The sequence below is a fragment of the Cupressus sempervirens genome, chromosome 3 (assembly GCF_028749045.1).
Source record: "Cupressus sempervirens isolate cs-2001-9-10 chromosome 3, ASM2874904v1, whole genome shotgun sequence".
Classification (NCBI taxonomy): domain Eukaryota; kingdom Viridiplantae; phylum Streptophyta; class Pinopsida; order Cupressales; family Cupressaceae; genus Cupressus; species Cupressus sempervirens.
The window spans coordinates 185,411,542-185,436,725 of record NC_143120.1 but is presented as its reverse complement, the minus strand read 5'-3'; the positions used below and the strand labels follow the sequence as shown (position 1 = coordinate 185,436,725).

The following is a 25,184-nucleotide window of genomic DNA, read 5'->3' as shown; positions in this document are numbered from 1 at the left end:
AAAGGCCTTCTACTTGGCGATGTTATCCTGGATAATAACAGGATTGGGAGTTCCTGTATTTTGTGCCACTGCATTCACCTTAATAATCACGGCGTTATGTCTTTTGATTGCTTGACTCTCTTTGCTAAATTGTCCGTTGTCATTTGAAAACTTGATGTGATCAAACTTTTCTTGCTCAAGTTGTCGTGAATTCTCCTTTTTAGATTAACAGATTCTCGATTCTCTGACACTTTATAAACCTTCTTGACGATGTCCGGATGTAAACTTTGAACAACTTTCCATCAACACATTTACCTCTTTTTTTCTTTTTTTTGAAGTGCTTAGTGCATGGGAATGTATGCAAATGGAGATTGTTGATTTTTTAAAAGTGATTTGGGCTATCAAGATGTCATTGTACGGAAATGGATTACATGTAAATGCAACAAGTAATGAAGAATGGAAAGTGAGATGACATGCAAATGCAGATGAAGGATGCGCTTTACATGTAAGTGTGGGTGATGGGATGAGGCGCAAAGCGCGGAAAGATGTGGAAACATGTATTTGCTCATGAAGGTGCGAATGAATATGGAGAGACAGAAATGGAAAATGGAAGTGAGATAATGAGTTTTATAATCACTTTTGGTGAAAAGGGGAAATCAAAGTACATGGAAGGTGAAAATGACATCTTTTTGACTTTTCAAAATGTGACTTTTAATCAAAAACGAACCTTTTTGGATCAATTACACGTAAGGCATTTCGTGTTATCGTGTCATGCGAATGAATGCAGAAAGTGAAATGAGTGAAAATGGAAGCGAAAAATGAGATTACATGCATATGCGGATGGCAAATGAGATGGAAAACATGTAATCGCATTTTGTTGAGTGAGAGATGAGATGTGAAGTGTGGTGACATGGAAGATGGAAGTGGAACATGATGATGCTTTCACATGAAATGAAACAAGAACAAGTTCTTGGGAAAGAACTTGTAATTTCTTCAAAGTGGAAAAAACCCGCAAGCAAGCACAAACCACAAAAACACAAAGAAAAACGTACTTTTGAAAAGTGACTCAAACATGCCAAGATGCAAAACACTTCAACACTCAAATTCGAAATTGGAACTTGGGAAAGAACAAAAAATATGAAAATGAGCAAATTCTTCATTTTAAAAGTAAAAATGCACTTTCCATGGCATAAATTTCAACAAGTGGCAATCATCAAGCAATTATGTGCATAAAATCAGCAAGATAAGCACAAATTAAATAGCAAGAACGAAAAAATCCACTTATATGATGATTAAGGAGCCAAAATAGCAAGCTTTATAGATTTGAAGACCAATTCTCCTCAAATCCATATTTTTAAAAAACTTTTTGACTTTTTCCGCACTCACATGTAACGGACATTCAATGGTCGAATTTGACATGAGAAGGTCAAAAACATGGTCTCCAAAGACAAGAGCACGCATTAAAACTCAAAAACGACCCCTCTTGATCCAAATGTATGGGCTGAAATGCCATTTTTTGAATTTTTTGAACAAAAAAATGCATTATTTTGGTCATTTTTTACTTGTGAATGCAAAAACAACTTTCCCAAATGCATATACATGGATCAAGATGCAAAAAAGTTGCTTCAAAATACATAAAAGTGGATTAAAACCCCAATTTTCCAGGCATTTTAAGCAAAAACGTGATTCATAAAAGCCATGAAACAAAAACGTTTTGGCTTTTAAACAGCAAAACATGAGTCACAATGTAATATAAAACACTTGAAAAGCCAAATCGATTCCTCTTTGGGCCAAAACTTGAGCCAAAAAAAGATGTTTTTTGAATTTTTTTCCAAAAACGTGCCCTTGGATAGAGCTTAGAAAAACATCTTTTAGCGAGATGAATCTATTTTTTATGTTAGAAAATCTATTGCCAAGCAAAAACGACCCTATTGGAGAAAATCTCATGCAAATCCATCAAGAAAATCTCCATTTATGATCAAAATCGGGTTCTTGGAGGGCAAAGACATGTATTTCTTCAAAAACAGACTTTTTGAGTGTCATTACAAATATTAACACTTTTTTTTTTATCAAAATCGGACCTTTTTGGGTCACATATTTTAAAATGTGCATCTCATCAAAATCGCACTTTTTGGGTGCTCTTATATGTTTTAAAATATGCTCATAAGCAAAATCGGACCTTTTGGGGGAGGAAGCATGTTTTAAAAATGCATCTCACTTTTTAAATGTTAAAGCATGAAAACTTCACTTTTGATGCAATAGCATCAAAAAGGTCCACTTATGATAGACTTCTAATGTAATGACACCAAAAAGGTCCACCAAAGTGAACTTTATACGCAATGACATGTAAAATGTCCACTTTTGATGGATTTTACACGTAATTGCATATAAAATGTCCACTCTTGAAGACTTTAAGTCATTTAATTCACTTAAAATTATAAAAATATTACAAAATGGGCCATAATCAATATTTATTTATCATATTTAGAAATATAACTTATAAACATCATTTAAAAAGTAACATTTAAATAAACATTTGATTTTTAAAACCAAAAATTAAACTAAAACTATATAGTTATATAGTTACTTTAAGTGAAAATTAAAAAGTAACTCAACTTAAAATTATGACATAAAGTGCACTATAGTCACTTTAAGTTAAAAATTTTAAATTAAAGTAGCTTAAAAACATAACAAAAAGTGAATATAAGTTATATTTTTCAAAACATCATATTTTTAATTCGTGATGTTGCACCCAAAAGGTCCACTTTTGGATCACTAAAATGGACATATCTGTTGACTGGCAACTCCGATTGACCTCTAGGTTAGACCGAATCAAAGGGGAAACTGAAAGGCATGACATGAGCAAAACCAAAAGACTAAAAACCAACAAACGCAAACTCAAAAGAAAAGAAAGGATGATGAAGGCCTTAAAAATCAAGCAAAGGTTCGACAAAAAGCAAAATGAAAAAGACTTGACGAAAGCCTTCAGTAAAAAGATTCATTATATCAATTTGTGTTGTTTGATTGATCAATACAAACTAGTAAATAATCAAATAAGCTTAGAGAAACGCATAACCAGTTTGAAAAAGTTTTGTATCGTTACCTACATTTTGTGGTGACAAAATGTAGGACAAAAGGTGCAACCCAGGACGAGTAGACAATGACATGATTGATTGGAGTCTACAACCATATCATATTGCTCTAAATTTATAATACACAAAGAAATAGAGCATTATTGAATATAGGGCAAGAAGAACAGAAGAATCGAGAAGTACAATTAGACACAGATGAATAGGTCATAAGCAATATGGGTGAAAGAATGGATCTAAGTGAAAAAAGATTGCTTAATAAGTTAGAGGCTTTGCAATTAGGGCAGCAATAGGCAGAACAAAGAATTCAGGAACAAAATCAACGCATGGACCTTATGATGCAAATGATGGCTAGACAAATGGGTATTGATATGAATGGCGGAAATAATGGTGACAGAAACAATAGTGGAAATAACGGAGGTAACAATGGCGAGCATAATGGACGGAACAGTGGTAATGAAGGAGGACAGGTTGCTAATAGCTAGACCGGCAAGGACGGACAATTGAGGCCACTTATACCTTACCTTCCCACCTAGAGCCTCAATAATACCAGAGAACGAGCCACAGGTTTCGGAGTTACAAGCTCAATTCTGTCAAGATTGGAAAAAAGGAGAAGAAATTCAAGCACCTATCTCTTTCAAGGAGTACATGGACGAGACTGAAGCATTTGCCTCCCACCGGTGGCAAGGCACAACATAGTGATTTGCAGAAGAAGGTGAGCGAGTTCACATTACCCTACTATGATGGATCTAGGAAAACTACAGCCACAGCTTCAGTATAGAAAGTAGACACTTACTTCCAGCTAAACTTGATGCTAGAGGAGGAATCCATTAAATTTGTTGCATTGCGCCTAGATGACTTGGCACATGAGTAGTGGTATCACAAAATGGTCGCGTTGGGGCATGATTGGATCACCTCGCATGTTGAGTTTACTAAGAGCTTGATTGAGCGTTTTGATAAAAAAGGATCCCAAATTGCACTTCAAGGAGTTAGCCCAACTTAAGCAATGGGGTTCAATTGATACATTTATATCAAAATTTCAAAGGCTTTTGATTTTGGTTACAGATATTACACAAAGGAGGTTATTGGTTTTGTTTATGGATGGTTTGGTAAAGCCGCTAAAGGGATGGATCAAGGGATAAGTAACCTTCATCATCAAAGGATAAATGTCATTAAAAGGGTTTTCCATCAAAGAAGGAGAAATATAAGAACCATTTCCAAAAGGATTCTCATTGGCCAAAGAAAGATTCAAACCATTTGGACAGCAAGCAGTTGAATGACCTTAGAAAGAGGAAACTATGTTTCCATTGCAGAGAGCCTAGTACAGATTTGAGTACTTTTTCACTTAAAGAGTCAGCATTAGAGAATGCAGAACAGCAATCTGATTCTGAAGGCAATGCTGAGGAAAACACAACAAGAGAGGAGTTAGGTGGTGAAAAAACTATTGCACAACTTACTGCTACTAAGCAGGCAATAACTTTTAAGGTGAGGATTATGATACAAGGGTAGCGAGTTGTTACATTGATTGACATAGGGGCTACTCATAGTCTCATCTCAGGGTCCGGTTAAGGAAAAAGGTCTTCTAATAGAGGGCATGAGAAATTTAGAGTCATTGTGGCTAGTGGGCATAAGCTACAAAGTACCCACATGATTACCAATCTTCACATGTAGATGGGGGATTATGACATGGTGGACAATTTTTACGTAGTTGATATGGGAGAATATGATATTATTCTTGGATTGACCTGGATGAAGTCACTAGTTCAGTTTACTTTTAATATGGAGAAAATGGAGATGCAATTTGAACACCAAAGTAACAAAGTGGTACTTAGGAGCTTATCGGGCGGTGGACTCAGGGTGGTTTCACTTAGGAGGATAGGGCGATTGTTTATATGTGATGAGGTGTTGTGGGCAGCAAAGTGTCTTATTATGCTACAGTTCCAAAGCAGCAGATTAAGAGTTATCACCCAAATGTTTAGGACGTCATATCCAGGCACACTGAGGTATTTGATAGCATTCCACATGGAGTCCCACCTCAAAGACGTATTGAGCATGTGATAGGATTAGAGGCAGCAAAACCTGTGATCACCACTCTATACAAACATCTGAAAAAAAAAAGGATGGCATCGAGAAAGTAATAAATAAGATATTGGAGATGGGTCATATCAGACCTAGCAAGAGCCCATTAACCAGCAGTGGTTTTGGTGAAGAAAAAATATGGGACTATGCGGATGTATATGGACTACAAGCTTTAAAGAAAAAGACAAATATTAACAAGTATTTTGTACCCAGGGTAGATGAATCAATAGATGAATTACATGGAGCTTGCAACTTCACTAAGATAGATTTGAGATCAGATTATCATCAAAAAAAGATGAGGACCAAGAATATTGAGAAGACAACATTCAAGTGTCATTACGGCCGTTTTGAGTACCAATGCCCCTACCACATTTGAGAATTGCATGATTCAAGTATTCAAGAGGCAATTGAGAAAATTTGTGTTAGTCTTCTTTGATGATGACATCTTGATATGATTACCAAGACTACGGCCGTTTTGAGGAGCACTTTGATTACAGCCGTTTTGAGTACCAATGCCCCTACCACATTTTAGAATTACATGATTCAAGTATTCAAGAGGCAGCTGAGAATATTTGTGTTCGTCTTTTTTTCTAAGAGAGTGTTGTGAGGTTTTCACACCATCACCCCAAAAAAATTTGGGGACCCCCTTTTTCGGGCAAGCCTTGGCAATTTTCGCGAATTTTTGGAATTTTTTCGGTTGCCTTAACAAAAAAATTTTGGAGTGCTCCAAAAATTTTCAATTTGAAAATCTTATACCTTAGACGCCTTCGGGCCAAGAGAGATGTGGTTAGATTTATTTTGTCACCCGGTTTTAGCTTGATTTTCCGGAGCTTGTATTTTTACCCTTGGGCCAGACAAATTTCAAAGGCAACATTTTCTCGATAATTTGGACTATACTTAGCAGGATAAATTTACAAAATTTTGGATTTAGACGGTTTTTATTTTGAAAACTGGATGTAATTATAAAATCTTTAGCATTTTCAAAATAAACTTTTTAGATTTAATTGTTTCGGAAAATTTTAACTTGTGGTGAAAAATTAATTTTGTGATGGTGAAATCAAATTGGAAAATCGATTTTAGATTCTATAGAAATGATTTATTTTTGTTAAAAAATTAAAATTGCATTGCAAAATCGATTTTGGATTAAATTGCAAAAATTGGCATTAAATAGGTTAAGTTTGCCTTGAAGATTTTAAAATATTTAAAGAAATTGGTAAATTAAAATTGAAAAAATCGATTTTGACTTGCCAAATCCAATTTTAAATGATATTTTAATTACTAAAACATCATTAAATGAAAATGTTTAGCATCTCCAAGGCTTTATTAATTCTATTTTTGCAATTTTGGTCTTAACCGGCAATTAAAAATGCAAAATTTCACTATAGAAGAGATAATTTTAATGATGCATTTAAATCTGGGCCAGAATTGTGCACTAATTAAATTTTCTCTCCCAAGGCTAGGAGGAGTGTGTAGAGTTGGGTATAAGAAGGCTTCCCCCTTCATTTCTCATTCCACAAGCAGGTCTCTTCCTTTCCTTGGTGATTTTGAGGCAGCCTTCTTCCATTTTTGGCGATTTTTCTTTGCAAAGGGAGAACATTTCCAAACTCAGCGATTTTTGCAAGGAGCAGATTTTCATGTTTGAGGTCTGATTTTTCCTTCCATAGAGAGCTGCGATTTTTGCCCTAGGCAAAATTTGTGGAGTGGAACTTTGTGGAGCCGAAATTTGTGAAGGTCTGATTTTCCTAGGTTGGATGATTTTTGTTGATGAAGAAGTACATGATCAAGGACCTGATTTTTGGCACATGCATGAGCAATCTCAAGAGGACAGAATTCAAATTTTTCCAGCTAGGGCATCATTGTTTGCAAAGGGCTTGAAATTCTTAGATCTAATCCGAACTTCAAAGAAGACCCTACTATTGGTAAAGGTGAATTCAATTCATTCTAGAGCTGAAAGGTGGTCCTTAAGCGGATTTCGCTCCTTGTTCTTGTCTAGTTTTGTTTCTTTTGGTTCTTCTTGCATTCATCATCCACCACTTCATCATCACATCTATAGGTCGAAGATTGAAGAGATAAGTGTAGAATCCATGATAGGACATTTGGCAAGGCAAAAATAAGCTAGACCACTCTAGGAATGAAGTTGGGAGATATAAGTGCAGTCCATCCTAAGGTAATGAGGGGGCAGAAATAAGTGGTAGTCCCACCCCTAGGTTAAAGATTGGAGATTGATAAGTGTAGTGATAGGACTTGGCGAGGCAAAAATAAGTTAGAATCCATCGATAAAAAGAAGGTTGGAGATTGATAAGGGTAGTCCATATCACTTAGAAAGAAGGGGCAAAACTAAGTGTTTAGGATGGTAGATGTTAGTGCAAGCAAGAACCCTAAGGGAACCAATACTAAGAAAGACAGAGGATATGATGCCCAAAACCACCTTCTTCTCAAAAATGAGGCGAATTACCAATACCAATATCGGTACAGTAAACATGATACAATTGAGAGACAAACGACAGATCAAGTTGCCAAGTTCCACCAGGATAATCAAGATGCCTACTTCACTCTCCTAAAACAGAACTGGGTACATGAAGGCAGGAAGGGAGTCACCAAGGTGTCAAGGTTCATCCAATCAAACTTCAAATCAAAGTATGGCGACCTCAATGTGCTTTTCAGCCGAATCATGGGCCTAACCCAAGTTATGCAATTCGAAAACTGGATGTACTTCTTTATTGATGAAATTGCAAATAGAAAGGGCAAATTTGATTAGGCTAGAATTATAAGTGAAAATCTAGAATTACAACTTAGGGCAGTGCAAAACTAGAAGCAATTCCACATGGGGTCATAGCCCTTCTATTTGATTGCAAGCCAGCAAAAGGTTGAAGTACGAGCTTTGGTGAAGAATGAAATCGAGTGAAGGGCGAATTTGATTGAAGATTGAGATTCAAGAAGCCCCACAATTTCAAGAAAAAGCGGATTAGTAGAAGAGATTTGAAAATATTTGAGGTTGGGCAAGGCTTGGCTATTTGTGCAAGCTAGCTTGGTTGGATTTGAATGGGAAGGTTGGAAGACCAGGAAGGTTAAGGAAGACAAGGATAATGGGGGAGGTTAAGTTCAATTTCAAGGTAGCGGCCAAGAGCAAGGCTCTCAAGTTGCAAAGAAGTTCACATCCAGGGAAGCCATCGAGGCCAAGGCAAGATTAGCCCAAGTGCATGAAGACCTCGTCCTTTCAGGGTCAAGACATCAAGTACAAGAAATTTCGAGTGGTGATGAGAAAGTTTCTAAGGACAAGCTCAAGCATCCAAGGCTTCACCTTATCTCAAGGATTGAATAAATTTACAAGATAAGGTTGATTAGGTGGCACTTTCATGTGCATGCAATCAAATCATACCAAGTGTCCTATGTTCTCATTGGTTGATAAATTATTGTAATTTTCTCATTGGCTCACAAAGTTGGTGCCCTCATGTAATTGGTTGAATAATGGTAACCCTAATTAGGGTTTGTAAGATATAATCTTGGCCCTTGATTCTGCCTCTTAATCTCGGCCATTCATTGTAATTTGGAGCCTCTATATAAGGCCATTTTGCTCTCATTTGTAAGAGTTATGTTGGAGAATTGTTGCCAAAATACTATCAAAATTGTTCTCTATGATCATTTTGGTGTATTGCATGGTTCTTCTCATCTCTCAAATTAAAGTAGGATTTCATTTCATCTTGTTAGAGTAGAAGCAGATGGCTAATTGTATGGTGATGTTAGTGAATGTTTGATAGGGGCCTATATACTAGGCCACTAGCATCCTAGTGGCTTGTTAGGAAGCCTTGTGTGGTAATCTAGTCCAATCGCTCCTAAGTTCTACTTGCATATCATCTTTCCGTTTGTACTTCGAGTTGGATTAGAAGATAGGTGCCAGTGTGAAAATCCTAAGAGTATCCCTTAGAATCATCGCACTAATGGAGGTAGCACCGCTAGCAAGCTTTCATTTGGTTAGATCCCTGTCCATTTCCTAATTTCTCCATCCATAGGAGGAGTAGTAGAGCAATAAGCATTTAGTGGTAGGAGTAGTTGAAAGTGAAAGTGATCAAGGAGAAAAGAACAAGTCAAGCAAGCGAAGTACCATCAAGTTATCTTCCAATGAATAAGTCCGCCTACATGATTATCAACAAATCACATCGATATACTGAGTTAGTATCCACAGGTGTAAGGAACATTGGAGTTTATCTCATGTCTTCATGAGTATTAACTTTTCAAGAGAGGAATTGTGTGTTTGATACTCCGTATCAAATATTCAATTGGTATATGTTATGTAGTGGTACAAAAACTGACATCAACATTATCTGGCGCTAGGAGGGCTGAATTATTTTCATTCTTGGATCAACTTGGAAATTCAGAGTAGAGATTGACGAGGAATGATCTTTCAAAGTTAGATTTTTTAAAGTGAAAATTTTAAAAAAAAATTCAAAAAAAAGAAGAAAGGTTTCTCAATGGATAGGCAAGTGGACGTTCTTCCCATTTGATTCGATTTGAACAAAAGGTTACCTCCATTGGATTTGTCTCAACTTGCAGCATTAGGGAAGTGCAAAATACATGGAACTACAGATCATGAGGAGATGAATTGTTTGGTGTTTCTCTTGAGAGTGGACTTGGCATTAAGAGGAAGATTTTCTTTTTCACAAGTACATGAGCTTGCAGTCTTTGTCAATTCGGAGGAAGATTTTCTTGTTTTCAAAGAAGATATCAATAGGGAACCAAAAAACATAAATGGAAGAAGTTCTTGGTGCAGTGTACACAGTCTCTCACATTCAGAGTCTACTTGCCCATCTTGCCAAGGCACCATTGACTTGGTCAAGTTTCAATTGGGTTGGTATGAGGAAATATCAGTGTGGAGTGGTAAAGATTTCTTTCAGCTTTTAAGTTGGACACCAAAGAATGAAGAGGGTAAGATTTATCAAGATGATATGGTTGATTCTAATGTTCAAGATAACCAAGTGGATGAACCTTCACACATTATATCACGAGGTGGAGAAGTTGACAAGAAAATCGAGGAAACAATTGAATTTATCCAAGAGAGAGAAAGGATGGTAGGCAAAGGTCAACAGGTGAAGGCACGCGAAGAACTACAAGTAAAACATCAAAAAGTGGACGAAAAGGAAAACTTTGGTGGGCCTTCATGCATAATTCAAGGGGTGACTCTTGAGGATGGGTTGCAAGAAGTTTCAAATATCCTTAAAGAGGAAGATAATCAAGTGGGTGAGTTGAACAAGGAATTACAAGATATCACAAGAGAATCAAGATATGAGAAAAAATTTGATAAACCAATACAAGATGCTATCTCCACCACATTCTTTGGGGGGATGCTTGAAGATCCTATAGAAGAAATACAAAAGGAGTCATTGTCCGAAGCATTTCAAGGTGATCAAGTTGTTTCAAGTGGCATGATTCACCATCTACTTCGACCTCTAGAAATTTTACCACTTGAAATGGAAGTTGATGGACAACTCACAAAGATGTATGCCGGTTCTCCTATCAATCTTGAAGGTGCTATGTTTGGTGAGAGTCTATATAAAGAATTGCAAGATGTTCCTAAAGAAAATTCAAATGGAAATTACATGCTAGATGATGAAGCTCCTATTGGTAAGGATATGCAAGGATTGTTAAGTGGTGATCAAGTTGCTCCCATCGAAAGGGAAAACAAAGAACAATTTGGGTTGATGCTACAGTTGGATATTGTGTTCGAGCAATTTGGAGAGGTGTTTGATGGGGAGAATATCAAGGAATCCTTGATTTTTGAGGATACACTTGAGGAGATTCACAAGGATGCATGGTTCATGTTTCACAAGGACAAGCCGCCTAGAAGGATGTTTCAAGGCCAAGGCAAGATTACCCCAAGTGCATGAAGACCTCATACTTTCAGGGTCAGGACATCAAGTACAAGCAAGTTCGAGTGGTGATGAGAAAGTTTCTAAGGACAAGCTCAAGCATCCAAGGCTTCACCTTATCTCAAGGATTGAATGAATTTACAAGATAAGGTTGATCAGGTGGCACTTTCATGTACATGCAATCAAATCATACCAAGTGTCCTATGTTCTCATTGGTTGACAAATTATTGTAATTTTCTCATTGGCTCACAAAGTTGGTGCCCTCATGTAATTGGTTGAATAATGGTAACCCTAATTAGGGTTTGTAAGATATAATCTTGGCCCTTGATTTTGCCTCTTAATCTCGGCCATTCATTGTAATTTGGAGCCTCTATATAAGGCCATTTTGCTCTCATTTGTAAGAGAGTTATGTTGGAGAATTGTTGCCAAAATACTATCAAAATTGTTCTCTATTCATTGTTGTGGCCTACATGGTGGATATACATGACCATTTTGGTGTATTGCATGGTTCTTCTCATCTCTCAAATTAAAGTAGGATTTCATTTCATCTTGTTAGAGTAGAAGCAGATGGCTAATTGTATGGTGATGTTAGTGAATGTTTGATAGGGACCTATATACTAGGCCACTAGCATCCTAGCGGCTTGTTAGGAAGCCTTGTGTGGTAATATAGTCCAATCGCTCCTAAGTTCTACTTGCATGTCATCTTTCCGTTTGTACTTCAAGTTGGGTTGGAAGATAGGTGCCAGTGTGAAAATCCTAAGAGTATCCCTTAGAATCATCACACTAATGGAGGTGGCACCACTGGCAAGCTTTCATTTGGTTAGATCCCCGTCCATTTCCTAATTTCTCCATCCATAGGAGTAGTAGTAGAGAAATAAGCATTTAGTGGTAGGAGTAGTTGAAAGTGAAAGTGATCAAGGAGAAAAGAACAAGTCAAGCAAGCGAAGTACCACCAAGTTATCTTCGAATGAATAATGTAAGTCTGCCTACATGATTGTCAGCAAATCACATCGATATACTGAGTTAGTATCCACAGGTGTATGGAACATTGGAGTTTATCTCATGTCTTCATGAGTATTAACTTTTCAAGAGAGGAATTGTGTGTTTGATACTCCGTATCAAATATTCAATTGGTATATGTTATGTAGTGGTACAAAAATTGACATCAACAGAGAGGAAGGCAATCCTTCTACAAACCAACTTTTCATTAGCCCATCGACTGGTTGGTTTTCAGACAATCTGTACTGTCTCATTTTTTCTTTGTCGTGTGTTATAAATTTCTATCACTACCTCATCATCATCGAGCATTCAAAACTCCTTCTCAAAGGCATTCTTCAGTCTTTGCCATGTCCTTTTTTCTGCCCCAGCAAGTTCTGCATACCAGTGAATTGCCATACCCCTTACGGTGGCAAGAAATGCCTTTAGCTAGTAATACTTTGACCACTAGCTTCCCATATTGTTACATGTGTCCAACAGTGGCATGTCAGGTCTTTTAACTCGTCACCGGTGAACCTTGGAAGTTTTTGCTTATTTGATGTATTCATAACAAAGAACCAAAACTCCAAATCGGCTTCGAATCAGCAAGGCCAACTTGAATTGTGAATCGGATTGGAATCAAAGACGAGTCAGCTGTGAATTGGCAAAGTGAACAAATCCTTGAAATTTAAAAATTTTCAACTATTTAAAACTTATTTCATGCACCCTTTATTGAATATAACTTAAAAATGATATAGCATCATCAAATAGAAGCTAACATACATAAACAAAGAACAGAAATGATAAATCCATCACATAAGTAAAATGTAAATTGTAGCTGAAGTAAATAGAAAACATAGGATCATATGATATAGAATTAAAAATGTTGTCAAATCATAAATGTATGTAAGATGAAGACCCATAAAACCAATGACATCAAATCATAAATGTATGTAAGATGAAGATCTATAAAATGTATGTCTATTTGTAAACAAATTGAAAAAACAAGTCACTAGCTCAAGCTTTTATTTTTTTAAGTTTTATGTTTTTGATTTGACTAATAAAAAATATGGTTGCCGCGTGGCTGGTTTTTTGGGGAGTTTCTAGCGATTTTTGTGGTTTTTGAAGAAATTGCCTAAACCAGCAATTCAAGCCAAAAAAATCAGCAATCTAATTCGCTAAATCAGCAAAAATCGCCTAGGCTAAATCAAATCACTGAATCGTTGTAATTTTTGGTTCTCTAATTTATCATGTACTCGATAGTCTTGTTATTAGTGATTCCTAGGTTCCTCCCTAATTCTTAATTGTCTTCTTGTCAATAACCTTGAAGGAACTCAGCAGATTGTGTACTACTTCGTTTACCATGAGTTGGGTTTGTACCATACCAGTGGAGAAAGCCCCCTACTCCGTCTCCCCTGATACATACTCTACCCCCACGTCCCACATGTTCAGTAACATGGATTGGTTTCTACAAATGTAATTACACTACCATTGTTATAGGTGTGTTCCAACTACAAATCTCAATCTCTTATAAATATAAGAGTACTAGACATGTCTCTATGATTAATCATTATTTGTAAATATATTAACTATATAAATCACAATATAACATATGTATTATATATAGTATATATGTATAATATAAAATTATTTATATATATATATATATATATATATATATATAATATATTATATCAACATTGTATGTAAAGATTAAATCAATCCAACTTTAGCTATAATCTTAACACTCCCTCGTAGTTAGGGAGGATTGATATAGAACACATTATTCTCTTAAGTATATGAAGAGATATAATCTCAGTATGATATTCCTGGAATGGTATATTTAAGGATATCAACATAAATCCATCAACACACACATATATATATTAACATATATTACATATGGAATTTGCTTCAATTCACTATGAGGCTAAATTTCTCAACACTCCCTCTTTAGCAAAGAAAGAATTAAAGCAATTTTAATACAAGATTTGAACACGACCTTAAGTGCGATCGATGATAGATTTAAGTTATGGTGGTCGGCAAGATCCGGACTGAAGAACTATAACAATTGATTTTCATGGTGTCTGGCAAAATCCGGCCCGAAAAACCATGATAAGTTGATTATCAAGGTGTCCGGCAAAATCCAGCCTAAAGAACCATGATAAGTTGGTTATCAAGGTGTCCAACAAAATCCGGCCCAAAGAACCATGATAACACTTGCTCCAACACATTTTGGTGTTAGGAGATGGATCAACTATTGATAAAGTCGTTACCTTACAATAGTGACCTCACACATATGAAAGATCGTCACCTTTCATAACACAATTGCAAAAATTTAATCTTTCTATGACAACAACTTTAATGAAGTTTGTTATGATACATTCGTTATCATGACTTTCAGCACTCTGGGACAACAACTTAATGAAGTCTGTCATGATAACAACTCTACCATTTATAAGATTAGAGCTATCAGATTTCCACAATCCATCAATGTTGTAATTTGTTTTTTGGATTTGATTGTGTGAACATTTTTTTACGTCAACGTTTTGGATCACACTTCGTGATCCATCATCAGGATGCATGCAAAAGAAGAGAAGGAGAAATTCTGTAATTTATAAGATTGTCATCTTACAATGATTACCGTTTTTTTATATATGTCAATGAAAGATTGTCACCTTCATTACATATCATATGTGAAATAGTAACCACCATGAACCAGGTTAGAGGGTAAATTTTGGCCGATCCATAGTTAGAGTCATGCAAGGGGAGGAATTTAAATAGATCAGTGTTCGAGATCAGTTCCCCTGATGGTCTGCATTTTTTTTATCTGAATCAATTATCCTTCATCTTCACCTATCATATTTTTTCCTTATTCTTGTTGTCATTGATGTCTTTCCTTTTGCAAGTCACAGCAGAAGATTTATCTTCATTATGTTTCTCTTCTATACATCATGCTCTTCTTTGAGTCGGATCCTTTCCAGACGCCATGTGGATGTTGGGGTGACTTCATTCTTTTTTACTTTTGTTTATTATTATGTCTCAATGTGTGAAGTGTGCAGTCTTTTTATGGGAAGCGGTTACCTTTGATGATGGACAGCAGTTCTTTTTTGTTCACACCGCATATGCTCATAATGACTGAGCTTTGACCTTCTCTTGAATTTCTCATTGCTTGCATACTGAAGTCAGTGGGAGTATTTTTTTATTGGTTCTTTAAATAGAACGGGACATATTTTTTTATTGGTTATTTTTTATTGGTCTCTCACTTTTGTGGAGTCAAAGTGATTGATATTGTTCTCAGGCTTTTCTGAGTCATTTAGTTCAGGAATAATATACATTATTCAATCTTCTCAGAGATTAATGTGTCGCTCAATGTATGAGCAATATTTATATATATTCTGTGTTTTTATATATCTGTGCAACGTGACTTTCTAAGAATGATATTTCGCTAATTATTTTTAATTTTGATAATTGTTTCATACTTCTGATTATTGCTAAATTGTCGAATGAATTATTTGGCGGATGGCTGACCTATAATTTCTTTCACTATGACTGGACAGCTGAGGAAAATTGGACCATATGGAGATAAGTATTCTATGATTATATCTTGAAATATTGATTTTTTGTTATAGCATTAGGAATAGTGTTTTCTTTTAGCATTAATCTCTATCTATCTCTTCATAATAAGTTGATTTTTATGAGTATTAATCCCTAATGGTTGCAGGACAAAAAGCAATGGGATGATGAGAGATTACATGCACATGGAAAAACTGCCTGAAATCTTGGACCGAATTGATGTTGCATATATTTTTAAAAGAGGAAGATCATATATAGGAAATAACCAAAGGGATATAGGAAATAACCAAAGGGAGACTTTTTAGTTTCAGGGGGAGGTTACATGACAGAGGGAGATGTCTAATTCCTTGCAAGCTTATGTGGCAGTATAACAATTGGAATCAGCTATCTTATTGTCGTGATCAACGTTGTGCCTGTTGAGAGAGAATCTTAGACATTCTTATACGGATAGTTAGTTAGTTCTTCTCATGAAGGAGGAATTCGAGGTGAAATCCCTTGTTAATGAGTTCTCTATGAAAGAGAAGTTTGAGGTGAAATCCCTTATTAATGAGTTCTTCTATGCAAGAGAAATTCGAGGTAACATCCCTTGTTCCACCCTCTGCGAGTAGGCTTGGTGGAAATGCATTCTTCTCGAGGAGAAGTCTGAGGTTAAAGCCCCCGTTCCAATCTCTACAAGTAGGCATGGTGGATCCACCCTCTACAAGTAGGTATGATGGAAACCATGACTTTAATGTTATGCTCTTATGAAATAACTAGGGTGAATTATGTTATACTGAGATAACATGTTTTATTGAGAATCTATGTGATGAGAATTTATCATTGATGTCTTTGGCTGCAACTATGTGTGCCTGCAATACTTAAAGACTGCGCTCTTGCTAAGAGGGAGTGTTGAAGATTGTAACTATGATAGAGATCTTTATCTCTAATAGAAATAATACCTCTTTGTTATGTCAACAATTGGAGAAGATATTTATCATAATATTTGAGATAAACATTATATTAAAAGGACACATGTCATATGAAGAATAATGCATTTGGAAATATGTACGAACAATAATGCATTTGGAAATATGAAGAGTCTTGTATTTGGAAATTGAAGAGACCTTTGGTTGCGATATGGGCTTTCAATTCTACACACACATGATTGTTTTGCATGAAAGCACATTTGTATCAAGCCAAAATCATTGTACTTGAACATTTATTATATCAATAAAAGAGATTTTTTTCTGGTGTGGTTGGGTCTTTGCCTTCTAGCTGAAGGGTTTTCCCAGGGTAAGTTCTTGTGTATTTGTGCCTATTTTGATTATATTTTTCTTTATTGTCGTTTGCCTTTCTTTCTGGGCAAAACATTAACATAAACAAGAAACTAAATATACTACCATGAATTCAGTCTTAAAGTTTGGTGGACCCATGAATCTTTGGGAACAGATAGTAATAGATGACTGAGCATTTACAGTGTCGTGCTTCCTTCTAGTAGCAAAAGAATTTTCTATTTGCATTTTTTGGTTTATTACTTGTAAATTTACAGTTATAGTCTTTATAGTCTTTACAGTCTTTCACTCCTCACATTTTTTACAGGGAAGCTCTCTGGTAGATTTATACCTTCAACAAAGTAGGTTACTTTTTTTCTCTTCCACTGAAAAGAACTTGGCATGTGGAACACAAGATTGAAGTGCAGAAAAACTCAAAAAGAAAATCTCCAAAGTTTACCGAAAAGTGTCCATTTATCAACAAGTGGCATAAAGAAGTTCTAGTAACTGCCAATTGAAGGGTTTTTTAAACTTTGTTTTTACCTCTCCCCCTCCTGAAAATAGCTGAGCACGAAAGCAAAGTGCAAGTCCCCAGTTATACAAAGACCTTACATCATATTTATCCAGCAGCAATGCTTTCCGGTACTTTCTTCCAGCTTCAACTAGAAGCTTATCACACTCTTCACACACTTGATGTAAAGTTTCTGCAATTTTCTCTTTATCCATCATACCTAGCCTCAACTCATCAGGCTGGTAACTCTGTGCCTTCTTAGACAAGGAATAATTTCTCGATTGAAGCAAACTCCTTAGCTCCTGGATTAGTTTTAGTTTAAGTTCTCCGTGAACAAGCAAGGTGTTTCCCCACTGGCCTACAGCTACTAAGCTTGAGGGGTCAAGAGCAGAAGCTGTAGAAAATATATCTGCAGCCTCATATAACATTGCTTCAACATCACCTATTTCATATTTCCCTTTCAAGCCTCTTTTCGCATTTTTCAAATGGACTCCTCCCTTGTCTAAACACATTTGAAAGAACTCCTTTAAGTTTTCTGAGAATGGTAAATCTTGGGCCTTGGGACTTTCTGAATGCTCTGGTTGACATGAATTGGCTGCAGCCTTTCTCCGGCTAACTGCAGGTTGGGCATAACAGTCAGAATCAGAATTGTCCGCCAGAGATTCCCTCTCCGCAACACCATTATGTTCTCCATATCTGTCATTGACATTTCCTCTGCATTCATAACTACCATACTGTGCGCTAGTTCTTGGCTCTTCAATCATGCTTGCTTCAGAAATATTCAAGGAATTTTGAAGAATATTTGTTCCATCTAAGAAAAATGAAGAGCACTTATCTGTTTGCAAAAGCCCATGTTCAATTACCATCCCTTCATTTTCTGCAGCAGATGATGTCAAGGGCTTTTTAACCCTCTCATTTATCCCACTAGATGGCATTGGAACATTGACATGATTATTAAGGGCCTCAGAGTTTCTTCTTGAGTAATTCTGTAATGCATCAAACCTCTGTTGTTCTGCATTTTCTTCATCCTGATATTCAGTTGATTGGCTGATCGTTCCCCTATAGGTGGACGAAATCTGTTTGCCTTCTAAATCAAGTTCCTCAAGTCGCTTGCTAGTTCCTAACTGCAAGAAAACAGATCCGTCTCTATGAGGAAATCGATTCCTCTCATGCCCACAATTAGTTGTGGAAAGCTCCTCTGTAGCACTTCCATCCAAATCAACAATGTTAATTTCTCTTTCCTGACCGTCGGTACTCTGGGCAAGACCACGGTGAGTTTTCCTTCCATTCAGCTTACCCTGTCCTAATTCAGCAACTAATGATTGTTGCGAGTATCCATTGGTGATCAAATCCTTCGTTCTTGATTCAGATGACTTTCTATGCCTTGCGCTATTACGTAAAGTTGTGTCCTTTCCTTCTGCTACAACAGGTGAGGTTTTAGGAACAGCATCACCAAGTTTTGCGTCTGAGACATCTGCTCCATCGAGCCCATCCTCTTCAAGAATCTGTCTCCAAATTTGGGGTTCCAACTTGAACTCTTTCAACGAAGATTCAGGTTGAGTAGATTTATTGGATTTTGAGACTGCTACTTTAAGTGATCTTAGATGTTGCCAAAGCTCACGAAAACTAATATCATTACGCACAGGAGGAGTCTGTCGTGCACTCTTGTCTAAAGATATTAAATTTAGCACAACATCATACAAAATAGCAAAGGAAGATTTGATTCTAATGCCGTCATGCTGTGAGGAGCTTTTGTTAAAATTAGATGAAGGAGTAGAGCTAGACCTAGAGCTAGAGCCATCATCCTGTGTCGTATAATCATGAAAGAAGAGTAACAACATAAACCCACAGAGTGGCAAGCACACCCACCACAATGCTCTAGGCCTCGCAACGGACCAGGCAAACACAACTCCAAAACCCATTACAATCAAAGACTTCCCTCTATCATTTTCCCAGTTTTGCAGCCAATCTCCTAAAATACCATTCTTCGATCTCAGGGCACTGGAACGATCAAAATCATCCCACCCACCATAATCGCCTTTACCCAAACTGCAACAACATGCAATTAACTGCATTTTTTTATTGCATTTAGATTTGAATATGCGGTTCGTTCTAAATTTTGGTATAGGAAGGCTAAACGGAGGGCGGTAATAAGTAGTAGTGGAATATGGTAATGCTAAGCTATCCATAATTTGAAACAAACGCTTCGGCGCAGATACACCATACCTTATTACCAGCGATCGACAAAACCAAAAGCATTTGAGCTTGCAGAATACCTCATTCGCCTCATGACTGCTGATGTATGTCCACCACTCACGCAGCTCAACAACTAAATAAGACTTCGATTACTAAGTTTAACATCCCATGGTTCTGCCCAATCTTACTTTTCTTCTGGCTGACATTGGAATGGGATGGAATGAGAGTGCTGCGCTTGTGATCGGGGGCTTCTTACATTTACAGCCCACCCTCGCATCGAAAATTCTACTGATTTTTATTTTCCGACATTATCAGTTTTGAGTTTTCTTAATTCTTTATATTTTCTTGATCAAATATTTATGTTTCAGTTAATCTTATTATATTAGTACTTAGTATAGTATTGATGTCTACTCATCATCAGTCAAATACTTTAGATCAAATACTTTAGATATATTAAATAAACTAAATGTATCAAAAGTTTATCTGATTGATTGTGTCTTATATGATTTTTTTAAGGAATATAAATTCATTTATTTTTAGAATTTTGAAAAGAAACTTCTATTTTCTTTTTCTAACTTTTATCAAGTACTATAGTATTGTTTTCACCAAAAAAAAATATGTATATGAATAATTTAATATTTACAGAAATTATTTTTAATCTATCACAAAAAATTTTAATAGAAATTCTTTTTAATAGAAAGTTCTTATTCTTTATTATTCTATAAAATTCAAATTCTTATTTTAGATTCTATAAATTTAATTTATCTATATCCTAGAAATTCAATCTATAAAGTGAATTTTATAATTTATCAAAAAAAAAAATTATAAATATATTTCAATGAATGAATTAACATTGTAATTCAATGTATGATTATTATTCTCTACAATTGCTTATACCTAAGTTGCTTTCTCTAATTCAAATATATATCTACTAGTTGGATGAGATTGTGTGGGATTAATAGTAGAAAGCGAAGTATCCTATTGCAAACAAATATATATATCTCATACAAATCTTGTATCAAATATTTTATAACTTAAATTTAATATAATTGTTTTGAAGAATTAGCACTAATTGATTATTTATTAGCATTATCTAGAAAACAATAGAATGGAGTACAATTATTTTTCCAATACAAAATAATATTATAAAATTATGCTCAACAGACATTTTGGTTTAATTAATAGGATATTGGGAAATGGTTATTACTTTTTGAAATTAATAAGATCTATATAAATCATTTTAGATATTTCAAATTAAAACTAATCTCATTATTATTATTATTATTCTATGAACAAACAAATTACTTATTTTCATTTCACAATTTATAAAATGTTATTCAATTACTTCAATTCTCATTCATATATGTTATTCTAAGGGTTCTTTGGTTGCTGGAAGAGGAATAGAAAAGTTGGAATACATTTTCTATTTTCTATTTGGTTCGTCACTTGGAATAGGGAATAGGAATACATATTCCCATTTTGCCTCTAAAATGAGCTTATACCCATTCCAAAAAATAGTTGTTATTGGAATAGCCATTCCTATTCCCAATATTACATGCCTATTCTCCATTCCTATGCCCGCCGTCAAACGGGCCCTAAATTAAGTTGATATTTCGCATTCATATATGTTATTCTAAATTAAGTTGGTATAATCTTTTACAATAATTATTTAAGGGCCAGTTTGGTTGTTGGCATAAGAATTGAAAGTTAGAATAGAAAAATGGAATGAAAATGGAAATGGGGAATAAGAATAGAAAAGGGCAATTCCAATCATGTTTGGTTCACTTGGAATTTGATTGGGAATATGTTAATCCATTATTTGGTTGTACAAAAATAGAATAGGATTAAGGTTAAGTTTTGTATTTTTTAAAATATTTCCCTTAAATTTTATTGTTTTAATATTATTTTTTGGTTAGTTTTTTCAATAGTGGTAAAAATGTTAATTTATTTTCATTTTTATTTTATTAATTTAATTTAATGAGAAATATAATTGTTATAAAAAAGTTTAAAAATTAAATTAAATTACAACTTTAAAATAAATAAATAATTAGATTGGTAATAGAAATGGCCTATTCCAATAACAACTATTTTTTGGAATGGACATATGCTCATTTTAGGGGGAAAATTGGAATATGTATGCCTATTCCCTATTTCGATTTGGGGTACTAAATAGAGAATACATTTCCTATTCCTATTCTAGCAACCAAACGGGCCCTAAATAATTTTGTTTAATATTCTTTTTTTTTATTAAATTTTCTCATGAAAGATATTTCTTTTTTAAATAGTTTTCTTAGAATACAAATAATAGTTCATTATTATGAATATAAATATTGCATGAAATATAGTGTTATTATTTGCATTAATTCAATTAATAAAATATTTCATGCAAGTAATTAATCATAATAAATTTTTAATATCTTCTATGAAAATAGGTCCTTCATTATTCTATGTATTTTTCAAAAGTAGTTTAATATTTATTTTAATGAAACATCATAATCTTTTAAATAGCTAGTTGGTAGCTCACAGGCTTCATGCTTCACTGGGTGTCTTGCAAGTCTGTACCCTCCATTAAAAAAAATAGATAATTATAAATATATTGTATAAATTATTTTATTTACAGAAAATAGAATTATCTTGAGAAACATTATACACATTGAAACACTTTTAGATTTCATTAGTTTCTTCTTTTATTAAACATAATAGAACTTATATAAAACCTCTTACACATCTTAAATTAAAAATAATCTCATGCATATTATATGAACGTGTTATTTATTTTTATTTTTTTATTTTATTAAAAAAGGGTTGAACCACCTTTCTTATAGAATTTACTTCAATTTGCATTCATATGTGCTATTCTAGATTAAGAAGGTGTGATATTTATTCATATGTGTTATTCTAGATTAAGTAGGTGTGATCTTTTGGAACAATTATTAGTTCCTACTGACATGCATGATACTTGCACAATCCTTTAGTTCCTATTTCTTAATTTGACTTTTTCAACCAACAAATCACCACACAATATTGAATTCGAATGTGCAAAATAACTATGGTTCAATATAAATATTTATTTTCATATATTGAAGATTCTATTTTTTTTGTTTATTTGTCTGTTAATACTAGCAGAGAAATAAATTTTGTTCAAGAAAAATACTTTTTTTTTTACATTATAGCAATGAGAAAAAATGGAGAACACTCGAGAAACTTCTTGTTCGCCTTGGTAGCCATGTGGATACGTGTTTTCTATGACTCCCACGCAATCGCCCCATGCTTATCTAGGATTGAAAGAAAATTTGTGCAAAAATAGTATGCATGCACTTGAAACCACAAACTACAGAAAATCTATCCAAAAACACCATCAATTACACCCTAAGAACACTATAACCCTTGTAACATTTTAGCAACACAATTTGTCGCACCAATCTTTTTGGGATGACTTCCTATCAACACTAAGTTGTAGCACAAATGCAACCCCCTAGCCCATTTGTGCAACCTACCCATTCCATGATATTCATATATTCATTTAGTATATCCTCTAACCATGAGCGACATGCAACTCCACCCTGTAATTAGCTATTGGTTTAGATCAACAAAACATGCAGAGTCAATTGGTGTGTCATTGTAGATCATGGCACCAATATCATTCATTGGTAGGCAACAGCGTGGGCATACTCCATTTAATTAAACCAAAATCTTCAGATTGAGCAATTAATTTTTTTTTTAACATTTTCTATATTTTGAAGAAGGAAACTATAAGCCAAAAATTCAAAAACTAAAAGCCCAAAGTATTGATTGGAGATGGTAAACACATGCAATAAATGGTTTCAAAATTTTATCTCAATAAAGGTATAAATAGAAACAACTACAAGTAACAAGCTCAATCCAAAATTTTAACAAATGTAGAGAACTCGTGGGATTCTTTCATTCATTAGATCATCATAAAAGCATGCCTATTAATAATAACACAATTTATATTTTACTTACAAAATGATTGTATCATCACTCTTTACATAGCAGCAAATTCACAATTCTCAACTGTCATGCCCTATTCTAAACCTCACAAAGAGGTGCTTTGGAGACCATCCAGGCCATGATTGTACATATAGACAATACCCTCATTTTTCTAGTCTATTTTGATGAGTTATTTTGTAATGCCTTGCTTGAGAACCTAAGAGAAATAAAACTAGCATGTCACAATGTTTACTGGACTATTTTTTTATAATAAGTTTAAACAACATCAAAGTAACAATAATGTGGAAGCAATATATACATACACATCAAGTACACATAAATAATTATAAATATAGTTTCCATTTCTCGAACGTTCCTTCACATTGAGTCACATTACAAAGTTTGTATTAATCAGTTTAAGTCTCAAGTACAAAGTCTCCTAATCATAAAGAAATAACAAATATATTATCACATAAGCAAATACATAAGTACACCTAATAATATGAAAGCACATTTAATGAATAATATCCACTACACATGTGATTCTAATCTTCAATGTCAAAAAATTGGCAATCAGAGCAGACATCAAAAATGCAAAAAATGTGAACTATGTGATTGAAGACAAATGACAAAATTGTCGAGGTTGGAAATCTAAAAAGATAGGGTTTTTGGAAAATTATTCAAAACCTAACCCTCAGTTGGTGTCACATCCATTACCGGCATCCCAAAACCCTAGCAAGGAAAGGAAAAAGTTGGGGAGAATCTACACTAATCCCCCTCCCCTCAATAACAATCACCTTGCAAAGTTTAATTGTGCTGTAAAAATGATGAACTCATTTTTGGTCTTAGATGAGCCAAATGATTTGGATCAGCCTGATGTGCAGTGGACAAATTACAAAAAATCAAGGGTCGCCTCAATAGAGATTCTGGCAAAGTATGCAGGGAGAATAGGGCTTTAGACATTGAAAAAATCCAATGGAAATATCAGTGCCCAAGCCAAATTAAACTTGAAACAGGTCTCTTCGCTCCATATCTCCCTAGATCAAAATAAGATAAGTAAACCTTTGGTAAACCCCTAAATTATTGATAATGAATTTTCCATATTAATCAGCTCCCAAGGCCCGAATAGTTTTTGTCCTATCATTTTCTCTACTTTAAGCCTTGACAAACAAATCCACTTTTTTAATCACACTAAATATGTAGACCAAAATAAAAATTATTTGTTCTCTCAACAGATAGGTTTTCTATCTGATTCCTATGCGAATCCCCCAAATCTCTATAAGAGTCATCCTTGGAAGACTGAGATCACAAGTCTCAATCCTTCCTTTTCCACTCCTAAAACATATATTCCCCCTCATTGTAGGAATTCTATTACCAAATCTCTCGCTCATCCTAATATTCAACCCCTCACGGCTCCTAGACCCAATTCAATCAAATCTGAGGAAAAGTTCCTTATTATTAGTAATTAGGATAGCGAAGATCGATGGCAAGAGTGCCAAAATGTTGGTATATTTGCATTCTGGAATGGGCCAAAATTAGAAATGATCAATCTCATCAATTGGCTAAAGGATTTATGCAAAAATCAGGTAAGTATCTCTCACCACTCTAATAGATTAGTGTACATTCACTGTAGCAGTGAATATGTCAAAAAAGACTCCCTCTTTGTTTTTGATTGTTAATTTAAAGGATATGTTGTTAAATTCTTTGAGTGGCT

General features: G+C 34.7%; 1 protein-coding gene across 2 annotated transcripts in view; it reads right to left on the bottom strand.

Annotated features, from left to right (window-relative positions):
- The window catches only part of LOC149565412 (uncharacterized), an 85,414-nt gene extending 65,556 nt beyond the window's left edge, over positions 1-19,858 (bottom strand). Inside the window, exons 1-2 of one of the 2 annotated variants that reach the window (XM_089818925.1) lie at positions 19,550-19,858; positions 17,356-19,372 (exon numbers count right to left, since the gene is read on the bottom strand). In XM_089818925.1, the coding sequence (XP_089675051.1) occupies positions 17,356-19,245 (1,890 nt within the window). In that variant the 5' untranslated portion in view covers positions 19,246-19,372; positions 19,550-19,858. Of the gene's footprint in view, positions 1-17,355 lie in introns of both variants that reach the window. The other variant, XM_089818923.1, reaches the window with a different exon arrangement.
- Positions 19,859-25,184: the final 5,326 nt, after the last annotated feature.